Source organism: Triturus cristatus, chromosome 6 (assembly GCF_964204655.1).
Source record: "Triturus cristatus chromosome 6, aTriCri1.1, whole genome shotgun sequence".
Classification (NCBI taxonomy): domain Eukaryota; kingdom Metazoa; phylum Chordata; class Amphibia; order Caudata; family Salamandridae; genus Triturus; species Triturus cristatus.
This window is the reverse complement of record NC_140589.1, coordinates 622,771,163-622,790,510: the sequence shown is the minus strand read 5'-3', so window position 1 is coordinate 622,790,510 and position 19,348 is coordinate 622,771,163. Positions and strand designations below refer to the sequence as shown.

Below are 19,348 nucleotides of genomic sequence, written 5' to 3'. Positions count from 1 at the left end.
GCAGGGATTCTGGCCCAGTCCAGTCTCTGTGGGTCTATGAGGGTCTTAGAGGGTCCGCCCTTAGTCCGGGCTTTGTCCCGGGTGATGTCCCGCACACGCGTCCCGCTGACGCGTAATATCTTCTGGTCTTATGCTGTCCGTGGATAGAGGGGGCGGAGTCACGGGAAGAGGCGGCAGGTGTGCTCGATGGAACACGCACAGCCTGCTGGGCCTCGCAGTCCCGTCCTCCTGCACAGCAGCTCTCCACTCAATTAGCAATGCCCAACGGGGCTCCCAGCATACAGGATCAGAGAAACCAATGCCCAGCGGGGCTCCCAAAGGCAGCAAGCGAAACGGGTCAAGGACTCCTATGCGAGCGGCTCCCGCGAAGCGGGGGCCGCGAGGAGTTATCAGCGGTCAGCAGGGGGCGGAGACACGGGAAGAGGCGGCAGGTGTGCTCGATGGAACACGCACAGCCTGCTGGGCCTCGCAGTCCCGTCCTCCTGCACAGCAGCTCTCCACTCAATTAGCAATGCCCAACGGGGCTCCCAGCATACAGGATCAGAGAAACCAATGCCCAGCGGGGCTCCCAAAGGCAGCAAGCGAAACGGGTCAAGGACTCCTATGCGAGCAGCTCCCGCGAAGCGGGGGCCGCGAGGAGTTATCAGCGGTCAGCAGGGGGCGGAGACACGGGAAGAGGCGGCAGGTGTGCTCGATGGAACACGCACAGCCTGCTGGGCCTCGCAGTCCCGTCCTCCTGCACAGCAGCTCTCCACTCAATTAGCAATGCCCAACGGGGCTCCCAGCATACAGGATCAGAGAAACCAATGCCCAGCGGGGCTCCCAAAGGCAGCAAGCGAAACGGGTCAAGGACTCCTATGCGAGCGGCTCCCGCGAAGCGGGGGCCGCGAGGAGTTATCAGCGGTCAGCAGGGGGCGGAGACACGTGAAGAGGCGGCAGGTGTGCTCGATGGAACACGCACAGCCTGCTGGGCCTCGCAGTCCCGTCCTCCTGCACAGCAGCTCTCCACTCAATTAGCAATGCCCAACGGGGCTCCCAGCATACAGGATCAGAGAAACCAATGCCCGAGTACTTCACAGGTCTTTAACCCGTTCGTTTTGCCCGTCGGCCAACGGCCGTCGCGAGCACTACCTCGGTAGTGCTGCACACGTCCGTTGGCTGATGCGACCCGCCCACTTAATGGAATGCCCCACACCGCGGCGGAATTACCGATGTGGTAAACGGGTTAAAAGACCATTTACTTGCTAACCTGGCTTTGTTGTGTTTTCAACTTCTTAGAGCCCCTGCATCTCCACTCTGCATATTGTTGGAAGAATCAGCCCCCCCCCTGAAATTTTTAGTAGCCCCCCCCCAAAAAATTTGGCTCTAGTTGTGCCTCTGCATCCAGCCCTACTGAGATCAAATGCAGCACCCGTGACTGCTAACCAAATTACTGATGGTGCGAGTGAGCTTGCACTGAGGCGTGTATCAGACAGGGGCTACAACATCATTATTAAAGCCGCCATTGTATTGACACTTCCCACATGATGAACTGTAGAGACGAACCAATGAAAATCATCCATTTGCTTGAAGACCTATGCACCTCTTATAACACCAGCAGGTCCAAGTAATTTATAATTGATCTCCCGGGGCCCTGTCATGTGTAGGCGCTAACTTTCCCTGTTTACGCCCTGGAACACCTTAAAAAATGTGCATTAGGCGCAAACAGAGAAAGTGCGCCCTATTACATAGAACGAACTGTACCCAGGGCAGCCGCAAACTCGTGCTGCCCTGAGGGCAGGCATTCAAGTGAAATACGGAGCGGCTTTGAAGCAGCCACTCCATGTTTCACTGTGCAGGCGGAATCCCGCTGGCACTTTTAAAGGGGATTAGAGATCCCCTTGCAGGGAGGTGCAGCGAGTGACCGCATCCACCTGCAAGGGGATGTCTGGAAGATCCACAGGACCCCATTTACCCCCTCCAGAGAGCTGCTATCAGGGGACGCACTGACAGTGCACCACCTTTTAAGTGGGCACTGCCAGTGAGCCTCCTGAGAGCATCTTTGCCTCTGCGCCTGCGTCTATAATACAGCACGGGCGAAGAGGAAAAGGGATTCCCTCATTTGCATGGGGCCCCCCCCATGCAAATGAGGGAACGCCCTCTTGAGAAAGGCCAGCGCTTTCTGTATTACAGAAGAGGCCGCACAAGTGTCTGCCAACCTCTTCTGTAATACCAAAATGCCCGTTGCGCCCCGGGGAACTTAATTTAATACGGCCCCTGGTTTATTAAATATAGTCTCTCTGTAAAAGCAGTCATCTGTGGACACAGAATTATTTGTCATTACAGTGCTTAGCAGCAGGATAGATTGAATGTGAAGCAGTGTAGAATTAAATGCACTGCTGTTATTAGAAGAGAAACCCTTTAAACCTGTATAAAACTGAGTGGTCTGACCAGGGATTCTTCTCCATAAACCGAAGCACCTCTGCCAGGGCTGGGAAGCCCTGGCAGAGAGCTTCCCAGCCCTCTGCCAGGGCTTCCCAGGATGCAGTAGTTCGTCATAAGCAGCAGCCCCCAACACCTGCGTAGAGCTGCAGCATGGGAGACAATGGGCTCATAATACACTAAATATGCAGAACCGCAAAGTCCTGAATATTTGAAGAGCCAAGAGGAGAAAAAGAGGGAGTACAACCTCCTGATTCTAAATCTTGTTCACATTAAAGTACTCCACTAAAACGAAATGGTGCTAGGACTTTCTTCAGGGCTGTGTGCTCACAAGCCGATGGAATCCGCGCCACATAGGTTATTAGAAGGGTGAGACCGGACAGACCGGACACGCCCGTTAAAGCGTGAGTCCACGTGGATCACTATTACTCTCCAAACGGGATGGAGTGACACAACCTTTAAATTATAAACGACATACAACAGCTATCTGCCCTTTATTTAAATAGGATAGGGTATTTCCCAGTTCTACCTTCACCAGGGGATGACACAGCCCTGAAGAAAGTCCTAGCACCATATTGTTTTAGGCACACAAGCACTGAAACATGTTGGCCCTAGGGTCTTAGGACCATAATTTTCCATACGACCCTAATGTCATTATTTTAATATTCCTGTCAGACCCAAGAATAAAGGGATACTGGGGTCTAACAGTGAATTTGTAATCTTTATCCCCCTGGTCTGTTATATTATCTAAGTGCTCCCTGAAATATTGGTTGAGCCCACCGCGACTTATAGGGGTCGCGGTGTCCCGATGATGAAGCATGACACCACTAGGGTGTGTGAGGGAAAATAAATAAAAGTAAGGTCTTTTCCTACACCACTCCATAAGTGATTGCTTCACGTAGGGACATCCCAGTACCTCTCCTTCTTTTTTTTCCCCCCTTTTTTCTTACAATCAATAACTTGATAAGAACAATAGTGGAGTACTTTAATGTGAACAAGACAATGGGCTCAGTCAGGGTTCTTTGTCAAGAGATAGCGAGACTTCATACCTGTGTAGCATGAGGCTTAGCTTCGTTGCCGGTGGACACTGTAGACCAGTTGTGCATGAGGCAAAGTGGAGAGGCACAGGAGAGGGAAAGAAGAGCAAACTCACAGGAGTTCGAACTATTTAATCACTCCCTAGAGTCAGCATCACTGCATTGAGAAATGGCGTAGAGCATAGACAGTGCCAAGTTGTGGTGGTCAGAACGACACCACATGGCTTCAAACTACCAAAATGTCCCAGTGCCCAGAAGAAGATGCTAGTGATGCCTACCCGCATAAATGTAAGCACTGCAAGGATGACACAATGGGGCATGAAGGGACAGAAAAAGTAGCCATAACCATGGGATTTATTAATGCAAGCTTTCTGAGAGTGCTTTCCATGGAGGAAGTTAAGAGTCCCAGTGGGTGGACAGGAAACCATAATCAATCATGGCAAAAATATTCAAACCTGCCACATACTGCAAGAGGCAGTGACTAGAAAGGGGTCAGCGGTGCCAGTAGCCTATATCCTGAAGTCTAGCGGTAAAATGCCAGAATGGCACAATGGGCAGCCTGGCTTTGGTGCCTGTGCTGCCAACTGGCAACCACCTGCTCAAATTAGATACTGCAAGCAGCCAAGACTGGATGTCTTTGATTAAACCAATCTGGGTATGATTTGACCATCCTTGCATCATTTGAACATGAGCTGTGGAGAGGTGCCTATGTGGAGAAGTTTGCAAACAAGGAAACGTCAAAGCATCAGCACACATCATCCAAGATGTAGAACAGACAGGTGTGCCTTTAACTTTTTTCTAAGCTTTAACTATTTGAGCAGAGTTCCGAGATCCAAGAGAAGTGAATTTTAAAAGGGGAGCACCATCCTCGAATAAAATAAGACTATGGGGCATATTAACAAGCCAGGCGATAAAATTATCGCCGCTTTAGCGGCAGAAAACTGCCGCTAAAACGGCGATAATGGGCTTGATAATATGCTCTAAGGAATTCCAATTGAAGCCCATGTTAGACGTCCTTCACATTTAACATGGGCTTCAATTGGAATTCCATAGAGCATATTATCAAGCCCATTATCGCCGTTTTAGCGGCAGTTTTCTGCCGCTAAAGCGGCGATAATTTTATCGCCTGGCTTGTTAATATGCCCCCGAGTAAGTTAATTTTGGTTCGAAATGTCTGGTCCTTAAAATGAAGGATAACATGACTCTTAGAAACCCACTATGCCTCAGATAAACAATTTTGTATATAATTTAAAGATTGGTAAAGTTCATGATTTACATCCTCTGTACATATGATGGTGACTGGGTGTTATTTGTACTAATTTGCACATGTATTCCAAACCTTTTGCACTAGGCACAGACATATCAATTGCATTGGAAAGCACAATGGGAAGGGCCACTTCCCTCCCATGTGCCATACACCCGCAAATTCCTGGTGAACACGTTTAAACCCCAAATCCTACATTACAGAATATCATCACTACTTGGAGATTTCCCATGATCTCAGATGATGAGCATGACTGTCATCAGATCCTGGTTGAATGAATCAGGACCTATCCTTCATGTCCACTGATTGCATCTGTTGCACATCTAAATTGGAATTAGTCGTACAACATGTTTTTTGAATTAGGCTTGCATGTTGTTCCTGTGGAAATTAAATCCCTCATTCTAGGCAACAGAGAGAGCAAGTCCCACTGATGGGGTCCCTTCTAACCAGCCACAGAGAATTAGTGTCAGAATAATCCTATATGCCTTAACCTAAAGATAGGAAATAGGATGCCATTGGGAGATCCTACATTGAAAAACTACATTGTGACCTTAGGCCCAGATTTATCAAAGGCTTGTGTTGCCCTTGCGTCATGCAGGGTGGTGCAAGGGCAATGCAATCCTTAGGTCAGATTTACCGAGCCACTCAAGGCCACCTTACGTGGACCTGCATGGCATGATAAGGCAAAGGAAGTTACTACTGTGTGTTAGTCTGCGCTGTGAAGGCGTTACGTGGGTGGAGAGAGGGCGCTCCCACGCATCCACCCATATATTTTGGCGCATTCCCAGATTTACCAACACCAGCATACCTGGGAATGTGTCAAAAGTATATGCCTTTCCAATAGAGGGGTGAAGGGGAGAAATATCCTGATTGCTTCTCAATGTTTCCTCTTTCTAAGTGTGCTGAAATTTGCAACCCACTTAGAACAAGGAAAAAACCTCTAAGAATTGCTTTCTTGCAGGAAGGTGTCCCCTCTTGCACAAAAGGAATCTCTTGCACCATGGCACCAGGATGACTCTGCTGTAGCTAGGCAGTGCATAGTGCGCCAGTCCAGTGAAAGAATAGGAATGTGCTGTATATTAGTAAATATGGTGCAGTCCTGCCCACTCCATGTGATGCAATGCAGCAAGCTGTCTTGCTGCGTTGTGCTGCGTCAAATTTTTGATAAACCTGACCGTTAATGTTTTACAATGTCCTGCACAGATCATTATGACTAAACCCAAGGACATTAAGAATCAGAGACAATTTTTCCAGGAGGGAAAGAATAAGGTGTTCCCTGTACAGGGGTACTCAATGCCTTTTTGAGACAGCCAATATCAATGTTGATATATAGTTTACCACTCAAAATAGCAACATCCACTAATCAATGGAGACTAGACTGCACCCTTAGTATACATGTAATGATGATAAATACCACATCAGTAAAAATTAGCACCAATCATGCAGTTTATGTAATCCAGCCCCCTGGATTTTATACATAGTCTCTTCCACCGTCCCCCACCAGTGGTAATGCAGACGAGAGATTTCCATCCCTAGCTGCTTTGGTACCAAACCCTCACCTAAGCTGTCCTGTCTCCTAAGAAAGGGCACCAACAGCAGACAGATGCAATGTAGAAGTGGAAGATTTTGTGGGTTGTTCTATAGCGAGGATGGCCCTTCTCCGGCTATCAATCAATACTGCTTCATATTGCACTTATTTCTTTAGGTATGTGTCCTAATTTATATATAGGTGTTACGCATAATCATCAACTTTCCTGAAAGTAATTTCTAAGTAATTACCGATCAGTGTAAAACCAAACTATCGGTGGAAGCGACTTCCCTGTCTCTACCGGTACAATAGCTGTCCCTGATGCAGTGTTCTTACTATTAATCGGTTTTAAATCAGCTATCCTCTGAAGGGAGTAGAACAGTTATTTGTACCCAGTTCTGCATCACTGACAATCATCAACAATATACATTCTGGCATGCTCCTTTGTTTGATGACGTCTGCTGGGGTTTGGACATCATTCACAGGATGGTCCATTCAAAGCTTTCCATGATAAAACTATTGTTAATTCCACCAGACTGAATAGTATGTGTAGTACAGGTTAACTTGTGGACAGTCAGTGAGTTTACTAAACTAGCCTGGCATATCGGCTGGGAAATACTAGATGAACATATAAACATCAGGTTGTTACAGATATTCCCAACCGCATACACTGATGTCTACGTTCTCCTTCACTTACAGATCTCCAACGTATATCTAAGACACCACTGCATCTGCGTCATTCACCACCATGAAACTAGAGCCAGGGTGGTTAAGTTTGTCACGCATTATAAATGCACAAACTAAATCAATATAAATGTAATCAAGCGGTTGTGGGTGCCTGAGATGAGCCCAATATCAGTGCTAAGGGTAAAAGGTGCTGAGGGATATACTGGGTATGAAAATAAGGAACAGATTTACAAAATTACCCATAAATACGCACCAGCAAATTTTCACCTTTGCATGAGAGAAGATTCACAAATTTCAAATATTCACAGACAAACATTTCTAAGGGAAGTCATGGAAACCTGAAATAGTTGCAGTATTCCAGGAGTACTCTTGAAAACGTTTTCTGACATCCTAATCACGTCCAGGCCAAGGTTGTCCTGAATGTACATAGTGTAAAACTGAGCATGCTCAAACCTGACTGTATCAGTGCAAAATATATAATGTTCTCCACCGATATAAACTTTTTCACGTGGAGAATCCTGCAGTCCCGCCAATTTTGAGGATGCCCACTTTCAGTTCCCACCCTGTAAGAGTATTCACTCTGAATATGATGGTGCTCCCTTCCCATTCCAACCCTGCAGATAAATCCAGTCCTGCCCTTAACACTAGTGAATCTGCAACTGTAGCCAGTGTGGGGATGGACTGTGGATAGGTTTGTAATGTGAACAGCCCCAAATGTGGTGTTCCCACCCTTTCCAGGGATCTTGCCTGGGAACATCCACTCCTCGCCACTGGTAAGAGATTTACACATCCATAATATAACACCTTATTGGGGTAAGTATTACACATGTGTTAATCCAGGTAGAAATGCAAATTCATCTTTTGTGAATTGATTGTACTAGCAAACTATGTGTACGTTGAGCTTCAATGTGCAAGTGGCTTTGTGACTTTGTAACTGAGAAGAGTTCATCTTTATTACAAGTGAGAAAGAAATACACTCTAACTTTATTAATATCTAGCTGACAGATTCTAAATGGAGTTTGCATACACAGTTGGATAATTGGCAAGAAATACCAAACTACATTGAGAAATTGAGAAAGGACAACTTAAGAAGTAGCCAAAGGGCATCATACACTTCTCTGACTTGTGTCGGAGATGGCATGCTTTGAAGTTGCAATAAGTGGGGTATGCATATAGTCCTATCTATATACATGATTCTGGCACCCATTACCTCCTAAGTCCCTTCAAAATCACCATCCCTTTTATATAAAGTATATAAAACCTAGTGAAATGCCCTTTCAATGATTGCTGGGCATGATCCAAGAATACATAATCACATTATTGTCACTGTAAATGCCTGTGCGTAAACATCCGTTTCTCTTGTTGCAAAAGTGAATTGCCAAAATCAAATACACTGACTATGACAACAAGTTACAATATAGAACTTGTAGCCTGTTTTATCGGACAGAGAGACCAAGAGTTGGGTTGCAGTTGTAAGTCGTCTAGTTTCAGGAGGAAATGGTGAATCCAGAAGAGAACAGAGGTGTGAATTCATTCATCATACTATACCTATAGTGAAGGGCATTTCCACAGTGTATTTCTCTCTGCATTCAAAACTCACCCAGAAATCAGACGTGTCAATCACCTGCCAGGCCTAAACTCTTTAAAGGAGCAGTACACGATTATGAGGGACAAATTATCCCCCAGCCGTACATTATAAGGATATTGCAAATCACAAATGAGTTCCATAACCATATGAAAGACGAAGCTGAAGGACGAGTTCCTTTATAAGTTTACAGAATCCTGAGGTGAATTTCAATATCTTTATCATGTATGCCAGAGGGTACTTTATCCTATATACTACATAGTCACACCATCACCTTTTCCACAAACCACTTAAAGCCTTGCTGCGTAGTTCTTTCATATGAAAGAGGGAACACGTTTGCAAACGTGAAGAATAAAAATAAAACCTCTAGTGCAAAATTAAACACATCAAAAACCTGTTAGATATTTGTGGCCTTTCACTGTGGCTGCCGGCTCTGGCAGCAGGCATTGTTACATCAGAATAACTTATAAAAGTCGAGTTCTGACATCTTTTTCTTTATAATCGGCAACTGGATGCGTCGCAAGTGGGCGATTATAAAGAAATCAGAGACTGCCGTTTATACAGGGATTACAGAATCCCATGTATTATATATAGGTACATTACAGTGTAATTGTGCTTGACTCCCTGCCTTAGTCTTTCAAAGAAAGTTAACGGATGCCAAATATCAAATTCCAATCTGATAATATATGAAACAAACTCCTAACCTCAGAGGATCTGTAACTTTCCTAGGTTCATTTACAAACCCAGGTACGGGATTTCTTAGAGCAAAACGAGCGACCAAAAGTCCTGCTTTCATTCAAAGTAACTCGCAACCAGTTCTGCCTATACTATACAGCTAGGTAAGACAAAAACATTAGGGGGCCACATCGTGGTGGTCCCAAATTACTGAAAATGGTCAACAATTAACTTTTCTCTGTCTATGGGGAGTGCCCAAGCAATGAGCGTAGAAAATCCTGGTGATGCTCATGCATACAATTTCTAAGAGACAGCATCCAGGCTGGAGCTGAAAATGTCTTACCCAAAAGTCCAGCTAGCGAGCGCATGTCTTTCTCCATCAGCATATAGATCTCCTCTTCGGAAAACCGCCCAATTCCTTGGCCATACATTTCCCGCTTCACAATTCCCTTGGTGAGGTGGCACAGAATCCATCTTAGCAGGTCGCTAAATGGGCCAACGACAGAGAGCATCTTCTGGGTCTCATGGAGATTGTTCACCCACTGGCAGTAGGCCAAGGTCCTGAAATGAGAATTACAGAAATTATTTGTCTACAAAACAAAGTGCCAAAATGTCTAACTGGTAATGCTTGGTACTAACTGTATAATGGGTTCTTATGGTATTTGTGGCCTGGGCCAGACTGGCCGTAGCAGGCATCGCGCGTTTGCCCGGGAGGCTGGAAGGGTGGGGCTGGTTCTGGAACGAAGGGGGCCAGTCTTGCACCGATTCAGCAATATTGGCCACCAGTAACAAAAGCAGCACTGCTGGGGGCCAGTTTTGTTTGTTAGGCAGCAGTGCTTCACGCTCGATTATTCCCCTACCCCATTGGGTGGAGGCGGTGCGACAAAATTGCCAGGGCTGCTTTAGGTTCCTAGTCCGGCCTGTTTCTGCCTGTTTTATTGTTAATGCCAATTTAGAACTCAGTTCAAATAGTACTCTCTACAATATTGTATACACTCGTACCACCGATTGGTGTAAAGATTGAGATCAAACTTGGAAAAAATTTCAAAACAACAAGGGAAAAACTGGCCCAAAACCATTTGTGCATGGCATGTGCCACTTTTTTCTAGAAGGCTGATATTCAGTAAGAAAAAATACAGTGGAAATATGGTGCAATCAGTATTTGCATGTCTGAATTTTTGCAAGTGATTTCAGCACCAGAGTCTTTAACCACATTACCTTCCACACCTTTAGAGAAAAAGGGCAGGAGTGGCTAGATTAATTATGAAACGTACAATCAGCAGCATTTTTAATGGTGTTTACGCCAATAACAAGAAAAAACAAGCATTGGCAAAGGCAATAAGTCTGGCAGTGGCTGACAGCCTTTTGGCTTTTTAAAGACTTGTTTTATTTGCCCTGGATTTTGTAGAATTGTACTATTGGGGGAGCTGCCAGACCCTCGTGGATATAAAAAACTAATGCCTAATGTCAAAAATATACTTTGGACTCAAAAAGCACACATTGCCAACCCTGGCACCGAAGGGAACTATTTGTGTGTGGGTATGCTATCTTTGAAAATAGCAGAATGCCATCACTCACAGTGAAGTTAGCCAATGGCTGAAGTGGGTTCAGCCTTTGCACCCTGCTGCTGCTGGGCTGGAAGAAAATGTGAATAACAAAACAACAGACTATTGTGTAAAGAGGCCTGTCTGAAAGTCACTGCAAGTATATTATATATACTTTTAGTAAAATGAAAATATCTTTGCTAATACCACATCTAAAATTGATGTCTGGGTGGCCTTTTGCAAACCAGCTCAGTAATAGAAATTAGTAGCTGGAAGAGGGCAAATAAGACAGAATTGGGAGTTGCCTAGTCCCAAGTTGGAAGAGGTCGCCTGTTAATAAAGAATTTGAATGAGACATATATGAAGGTAACACTGATTTAAGCATAGTCAAACAAAGAAGTCATACAAATTAGGCATACAAACAAAGCTGCCCATTAAGGAGAAGATAGGAACCAAAGACCATGAAAAATGGGAGTTATCCGAGAGTGGCTACATCTCCTGCCGTAACCATGCCTACCAATAACTCTACACTTTTACCTTGTCTTCTACTGCCTCCTCAGCCTATTTTAACATTAAAATTACCATTACACTGAGCCTAGCCACTTGTTTGCACCTTTACATTTTCATTGATGTCTTGCCCTAACTTTAGCCATACCCATTAAAAAAAATATTTAGTTCATTTAGTTCAATTAGTAAACTAGTTTTAATTAAATTAAGTGAAATCATGTCATTTTACCCTATTGCTTTTGCTAACTTTGACTCTAAACTTACAATATGATAAGCGTCTCAATATCTGTGTTAATATATTTAATTGATTTAATTTAAAGTTATTTTTATTGCCGCTCAGCCTTCCCTTTACTCTTTCCCTTATAAATAAACAAATGTATAATTGTAATTAAATATATCAAGTACATTTTAATGATATTATAATAATCCATCCTTAGCCAAACCTTAATGCTAATGGTACACATGACTAATATTAAAATATATTATTTTTTAAATTATTTAAATTAGTCTAGCCCTATTGCCTAGCAATAGTCTAGCCCTATTGCTAACCAATGTGTATTATTTATGTTTATTATTTACTTGAATTAGTTGAATTAAATTAACATCGCAGCTGGGGGCATCTGCATACCTGAGCTTTGTCGTGCCTGGAGGGGCTGTGCTTGGAGTCGCTGGCCGCTGTTGAGGGTGAGAGGGGCTGCTGGATGGACTACAGCTCCCAGGAGCCCGAGCCTGACCGCACCTGAGTCGCGGCCCGCCCACCCGCCCACAAACATTTAAATACGCTCGCGGAACCCGCTGGCGCGGGTCCCGCATCGCAGCTGGGGGCATCTGCATACCTCAGCTTTGTCGTGCCTGGAGGGGCTGTGCTTGGAGTCGCTGGCCGCTGTTGAGGGTGAGAGGGGCTGCTGGATGGACTACAGCTCCCAGGAGCCCGAGCCTGACCGCACCTGAGTCGCGGCCCGCCCACCCGCCCACAAACATTTAAATACGCTCGCGGAACCCGCTGGCGCGGGTCCCGCATCGCAGCTGGGGGCATCTGCATACCTGAGCTTTGTCGTGCCTGGAGGGGCTGTGCTTGAAGTCGCTGGCCGCTGTTGAGGGTGAGAGGGGCTGCTGGATGGACTACAGCTCCCAGGAGCCCGAGCCTGACCGCACCTGAGTCGCGGCCCGCCCACCCGCCCACAAACATTTAAATACGCTCGCGGAACCCGCTGGCGCGGGTCCCGCATCGCAGCTGGGGGCATCTGCATACCTGAGCTTTGTCGTGCCTGGAGGGGCTGTGCTTGGAGTCGCTGGCCGCTGTTGAGGGTGAGAGGGGCTGCTGGATGGACTACAGATCCCAGGAGCCCGAGCCTGACCGCCCACCCGCCTATTGGCTCCAGCATCCCTTTAATTTCATTCGATACCGCAGCGCGGGACACGCCGCGGGACGCCCAGGACGAAGCCCGGACAAAGGGCGGACAGTCTGTGACAGTCCGGGACAGGAGGGGGTAGGAGGGGGCCGTATACAGGCTTTTTTGTATGTTGTTAACCTGCCTAACTTGTTGTGTGATCCGCCTAAACGTTACTGCTATCAGGGTAGGGCAGTGAGGTGTAAGGTGGTATAACGGGAAGCTATTATCTGTGCTAGGCAGCTATATACAGCGTAGGTTTATAGGTTGTTGTATATTGTGGTGTTAGTCTGTTGTTGAGTATCGGTACTGGTCAAGCCCGGCTTATAATGTCTAAAGCTAAACCTGTGGTTGTGTCCACTACTATGGATAACTATCTAGTCAAGATGGTCGATAAAATCAACCAAGAAAGGAGGAAGTCCTTAGGACGGCCGGGGTCACAAAGCTTGAGCCCTCCCTCTCTTAACCGACCGGCCCCCCAGTCAATTACTAATCCTGATGTCAGTATTTCCTTAGGTCCTATGGATAGTTCCATCTTGGTTGTTCCAATGGATATTACAAGCGAGGCTAGTGTTATTCCCGGGTCCCTTAACGATTTAGAATCTGGTCAAGAAACTTTTTTTGATCCATTAATTCCTAGCGTGACGGCATCGAGGTCACAAAGATTATTACGTTCATGCAGGAACAATAGCAAGATTAATCAGCCTAAACGAGGGGGGAATCGCTCCACTAAGAGAGACGACCCTTCATTGTCCAATGCTCAACGTGACCAAAAAATGGCACAGGATGGTCCCACGATTACTTTAGATAATGAGCAACTTGTTTTTTTGATAAATGCTATTGATGCTAAGTTTGATTTACTTGTTAAACCCCTATTGACTAAACTTGCTATAATTTCAGATGAAGTAGTCAGATTGGGAGGTTTATTGGATTCATTCATTAATTCCGGTACGAGAGCCAAAACCAACGATAATGAACATGGACCTGTTGAGGTTCCCCTTAATACTCCTAACATAGTTCTAACGTCGGCCGTGAGCAGTAATCCTAATTTTAGTTCCGAGAATGATTGCGAAGCTGTTCCTGTTGTCCCCAACTCTCTCCCGCAGTTGTCGGGCCAAACTAAACCTTCCTTTAGCTCAGTACTAAGGAAGCAGGTGGGTCCCAATGCAAATTTTAATAGTTCAAGTAGCCCTCAGCCGGACTTACCGCCGACCTGTGCACCTTTTGTGGCTGTTTTAACTAATGTTCCTCCAGTAAGAGTGTCCGGAAGCAACCACGGCTTTGGTGAATCCCATTTGTCACTAAAGAATAAAACTGTGGATTGGCTCCACCGGCAGTGTGGCTTCCCCGTAGCCCTATCAGGGGATATCTTAAGCACTAGAAGAACTAATTGGGTAGGCAAATCCCATAAGACCTGTGGAGGGGATTGTATTGTTATCAATTTCCGAAACCCACAACTTACCTCCACGGTGCTGATTAAAGCCGCATCTCTCCCTACACGAGACCAAGGAATCTCTCTACGCCCCCTGGGGTACTTTTATAGAGACCATGATATTCAATCTGACGTTGAGTGTCACCGATGGAGGTCTAGAGATTTGAATATGTGTGCTGGTCCTACTATTTCCACGTCTAATAGATTCCAGCCCCTGAGTGGGCTTGATTGTAACGATTGACTGGTATTACCTTTGGTGGACCCAGGGACTATGGTCGCTTCCTTGGGAGAGGGGAGGCGTAGTGTGGTCCCCGGGGTTCCAGAATCAGTGGAGGCTATTGGTATAAGTGGTATCAGTGTTAACCACATCGATGTCACAGTCGATTGCGGAATTGAAAGACTGATCATTGACGATAGGGATAGGGTTGTATCAACTAAACTCACTGTACCAGACAACTGGGGCCTGTGCTCAATTGCCTGTTGGAATGTTGCTGGACTCTCACAAAAGGATGTATGTTTAGGTTGGTTTGATTTTATTAACATTTTTAATATTATTTGTTTTCAGGAAACCTGGAGTCTGGACCCCATTAATTACAAGGGTTTTGTTTCTTACCATTTGCCGGCTGTGGCTTCCACTTCGGGCAGAGCAAAGGGTGGGCTTTTAACCTTGATTTCAGTGGAAGTACCACTCATTGTTAAGAAATATGTACCGATTGGGGCCCATTCCCAGATTTTATGGCTTTTCCAGGAGCTGGGTAGAAATATCCTTTTAATTAACTTTTATAATAATGTATTTGATAATACTAGGCAGCAGGTAGTGTTTGCTTTAGAGTCCGCTTTGGCAGAAATAGTTACGGGAAACGATATCGTGTTTGATTTCATTTGGCTAGGGGATTTTAATACTGCTGCGTGTCCATCCCCCGCCCACAGGGTTTGTGGTTTTGTAAACTGCTGGGGGGAAGGCGTCTCTCATTTTCCCCATAATCTTTATGGAGATTCATTAAACAAAATCTTGATGACCTATGATATGGAGATGTTGGAGAATAAGAAGGGTGCCTCTGGTGAAACCATCCCTACATTCACGGGCCGAAATGCAAATACTGTGATTGATTTTATTTGCATTTCATCTAGTCTTAACCCGTGGTGTTCAGCCCCTTTGGTAGTTGATAATTTAATTAGTGATCATAACTGCCTAACTGTGGAGGCTGTCCTCTGGAAGGCGAAACAAGGCCCCAATTTAAATATAATAGCTAATATTGAACCCCACCGACCAAATGGAACCAGAATTAGGTGGAAGGGGGCTAAAGCTGATATTCTGTCCAACTCCATTATTATTAAGTGTGTAAACGAAATTGCTGTTATTTTAGAGAACAAAGAACTTACAGATGTAATTATACCCAAGTTTATTAATATTAACCTCACTATTGATGCTAAATTTACTAAGCTTCTTAAGGGTAAGTCGTGCGGGCAAAGGGGGTGGTTCGACCATGCCAGCACTATTGCCCTTAAGGATCTTAAAGAGGCACTTGTAGCTAAACCAAGGGATATAATCTTGGTTAGGGAGCTTAGAGCCTCCTATCAGGCTGCAGTTAAAAATAGGAAGGCCGAACTAAGACAAGAGGCATGGGACAAGCTAGACCAGGCGGCTGAAACTTCGGATTCTTCCCTATTCTGGGCAACAGTTAATTGTCCCTTTCTTAAGAACGAGGAGATGCCTGAACTGACGGCAAACGTTAGTGCAGAATGCTGGGTTTCCCACTTCTCCATGGTTTTTGACTCAGATAAATCTATGGACGTAGGTGGAGGTGACTGGCCAGTCATTCCTTTAGATATATCCACTTCCGAGGTTCAGGATTGTATTTCTGTTAGTAAGGGAGGGAAGGCCCAGGGGCCTGACGGGGTGCCGATAGATGTCTACAAAAAAGAACCAGAGATATGGGGCCCGTTATTAACTAATGTGTTTAATGCAGCTGTCTGTTATGGTGTCCCACACACCTGGGAGGAATCTATTATAATCCCTATCTATAAGAAGGGAGAGAGGAGGGACGTTAAGAACTACCGTCCAATCTCCCTTCTAGATTCCTCTGTGAAAATCATGAGCAGGGTGCTTCTGGTCAGATTAGAAGAATGGGCCGAATCGAATAACATATTGGCGAATTCCCAATATGGTTTTAGGAAGGGACGAGGGACAGTAGAACAGTGCCTTAACCTAGAACTTCTTATAGGGAAGTATACGAAGGCCAAGAAAGGTTCTCTTTTTCTCTGCTTTGCAGATTTGAGCAGTGCCTTCGATATGGTGAACCATAAGATCCTATGGGAGAAATTACTAGAAATGGGGGCACCGGAGGGCATTGTTTATTTCTTGGCCCGGTTATACGCTAACCTTAGATCAAGTGTCCGTTACGGCCCGGGAGGGGAGCGCACCCCTAAGTTCCTTATTAGGCGCGGTATTAGACAAGGGTGTGTGCTTGCCCCTCTACTTTTTACACCCTTTATTAATGAGGTCGATTCTGTTTTAAAGACTGTTGTGGCTGACGCCCCAAAAACTCTTGATTTTCACGTCCCAGTTTTACTTTATGCGGACGATGCCGTTATTTTATCTAGGACCCCTATTGGCCTGCAACGCCTAATGGACAGGTTTTCTCTGTTCATTAAGGAAAGGAAGTTGATGATTAATAAAACAAAAACTTTTGTTATGGAGTGTGGTAAGGGCTGTAAAAAACCGCATTCGTTTTTTATCGATGGGCATAAAGTCCAAACGGTGGACTCTTTTACCTACCTAGGTATTACCTTTTCCAAGTCAGGTAGCTGGTCCAGCGAGATCAACCATGTCAGGGCTAGAATGGCGAAATGTGCCCACGGGGTGTTTCAGTTCGCATCTAAAATAGGGGATAAACGGCTTAAAGACATGCTGAAAATCTATCAAATGAGGTGTCTTTCTATTGCTCTTTATGGTGCTGGTATTTGGAGGCATGTTTCGACTGGGAGTCTACAAGTGGAGGAAAGTCTCTTCCTAAAAAGACTCCTAAGTTTACCCATATCGGTTTCTACCGATTTGGTACATAGGGAGTTTGGAATTCAACACCTTTCAGATTCTGTCGCCCTCAAACCACTTATGTTGTGGCGTACAATCTGGGTAAAGGAAGAGACCTCCTTAAATAGAGCTATCATTAAAGATTGTTTCTCTATTGATAATCATCTAAAGATCCCATGGGTCAAATTTGTTACGGGTAGTTTTTTGGAGATCTATGGTCTTAATGTAATAGAGGATTGTTATGCAGCCTCCAGTTTGACCAAAAATGAGACGAAATCGGTTTTATGAGCCATAAGTCTGAGCGGCGTGGGAGGGCCAGTGGTAACTTAACTACCTGTTTGTTCTACGGAAGTTTCTGTGAGACGATAGGGTTCCAACCGTATTTGAGCTTTGTAACCAGACCCTCCCATCGGTTCGTACTGACAAGATTGCGTTTTGGGATTGTTCACCATTTGGTGGCGTTCCCAAGTATCAAAAAACACCCGATTGGTCCTTGCCCATGTGATAATACTACCGTACAAAGCACCATGCACTTTTTATTGTTTTGTCTACTTTATTGCAATTTTCGTTCAGCTTTTTTAAAACCTGTTTTTAAGAAGTATGGAGTTAGGATTGTAAAAGACACCATGAAATTGTTATTTAACCCGCCACCCGATGTCTGTTTCTTTACTGCCACTTTTCTTCTTCAAGCCATCAAAGCAAGGCCTAGTATGATATTTTAAACTGTCATTTGATGTATTTTAACTGTCTGATCGATTTTGTATAAATGATGTTTGTTTTATAATGCAATGTATGTGCTTTTATGGACTTTGTGTTTAAGCTCCGAATAAAGCCTTATGAAATGAATGAAATGAACTTAATTAAATTAACTTATAATAAATTGATTTTTAAATACATAAAAATCTTAGCCTAAAACTAATAAAACACTGATGCTTCCAACAATGAAAGGTAAATTGTTTATTTTATTTATTTCAAAAGAGTGTAATGCATGTTAAATTATTTGTAAATGAGGAACCCTTTCCCTAAACCCTCATTCTCATTCTAACACTAACTCTTACCAATAGTGATTAACGTTTTTAATTCATTTTAATAATAGTGTATTCAATTATTTTACATTCATTTAATTGCACTTACAGTACATACATGCATACATAAATTAACGATTGATAAATATGTCATTATTTGTAAATCTTTTTGATGAGGCTATTGTATACAAGGTAAGGGTCATTACAGGTAATATTGGAAAGGTAATCAATTTGTGCTGGGGGTTGCAGACGATGGGCACTTATTTCTCTTGACTAGAACTTTTTTGTCATCGTAAGATTTTGAGAGCAAGAAAAAGAAAGGCAGAAAAGGGAGAAAGGAGGAGGAAGTGGAGTATAAGAAATCAGGAAGTGTAGGGTTTTGGAAGAAAGCGGTATTATTGGAACCAAAATTAGGCAGCCTTGATATTCAGCCATTTGGTATTTAGCAGCTTAGGTGGTTGACTCCTAAGAAAAATGTTAGGTCTCTCGGTTTATTTATTTATATTAAGTACTGGAGTTGCAGTGTAAGTAGTTGTTGTGAATAAAAAAGTAGTAGACAGTGGAACATTGATTTATCCATTTGGCTTCTGTCCTGATTGGCAATAGCGCATTACATGTTTATCAGTTAGTCATTTCCCATCCTTGTTACACTCTTTCAATCCAAAATGGAGGCAGTGCTGGAACTGTCTCTGGGCAGAGCAAAGGGTGGGCTTTTAACCTTGATTTCAGTGGAAGTACCACTCATTGTTAAGAAATATGTACCGATTGGGGCCCATTCCCAGATTTTATGGCTTTTCCAGGAGCTGGGTAGAAATATCCTTTTAATTAACTTTTATAATAATGTATTTGATAATACTAGGCAGCAGGTAGTGTTTGCTTTAGAGTCCGCTTTGGCAGAAATAGTTACGGGAAACGATATCGTGTTTGATTTCATTTGGCTAGGGGATTTTAATACTGCTGCGTGTCCATCCCCCGCCCACAGGGTTTGTGGTTTTGTAAACTGCTGGGGGGAAGGCGTCTCTCATTTTCCCCATAATCTTTATGGAGATTCATTAAACAAAATCTTGATGACCTATGATATGGAGATGTTGGAGAATAAGAAGGGTGCCTCTGGTGAAACCATCCCTACATTCACGGGCCGAAATGCAAATACTGTGATTGATTTTATTTGCATTTCATCTAGTCTTAACCCGTGGTGTTCAGCCCCTTTGGTAGTTG

The 19,348-nt window shown here is 44.4% G+C and overlaps 1 protein-coding gene across 1 annotated transcript in view; it reads right to left on the bottom strand.

Annotated features, from left to right (window-relative positions):
* FAXC (failed axon connections homolog, metaxin like GST domain containing) overlaps positions 1 to 19,348 on the bottom strand; it is a 199,223-nt gene that overhangs the window by 79,589 nt on the left and 100,286 nt on the right. Inside the window, exon 4 of the mRNA XM_085611121.1 lies at positions 9,541 to 9,758. Coding sequence (XP_085467247.1) covers positions 9,541 to 9,758 — 218 coding nt within the window. The remainder of the gene's footprint in view (positions 1 to 9,540; positions 9,759 to 19,348) is intronic.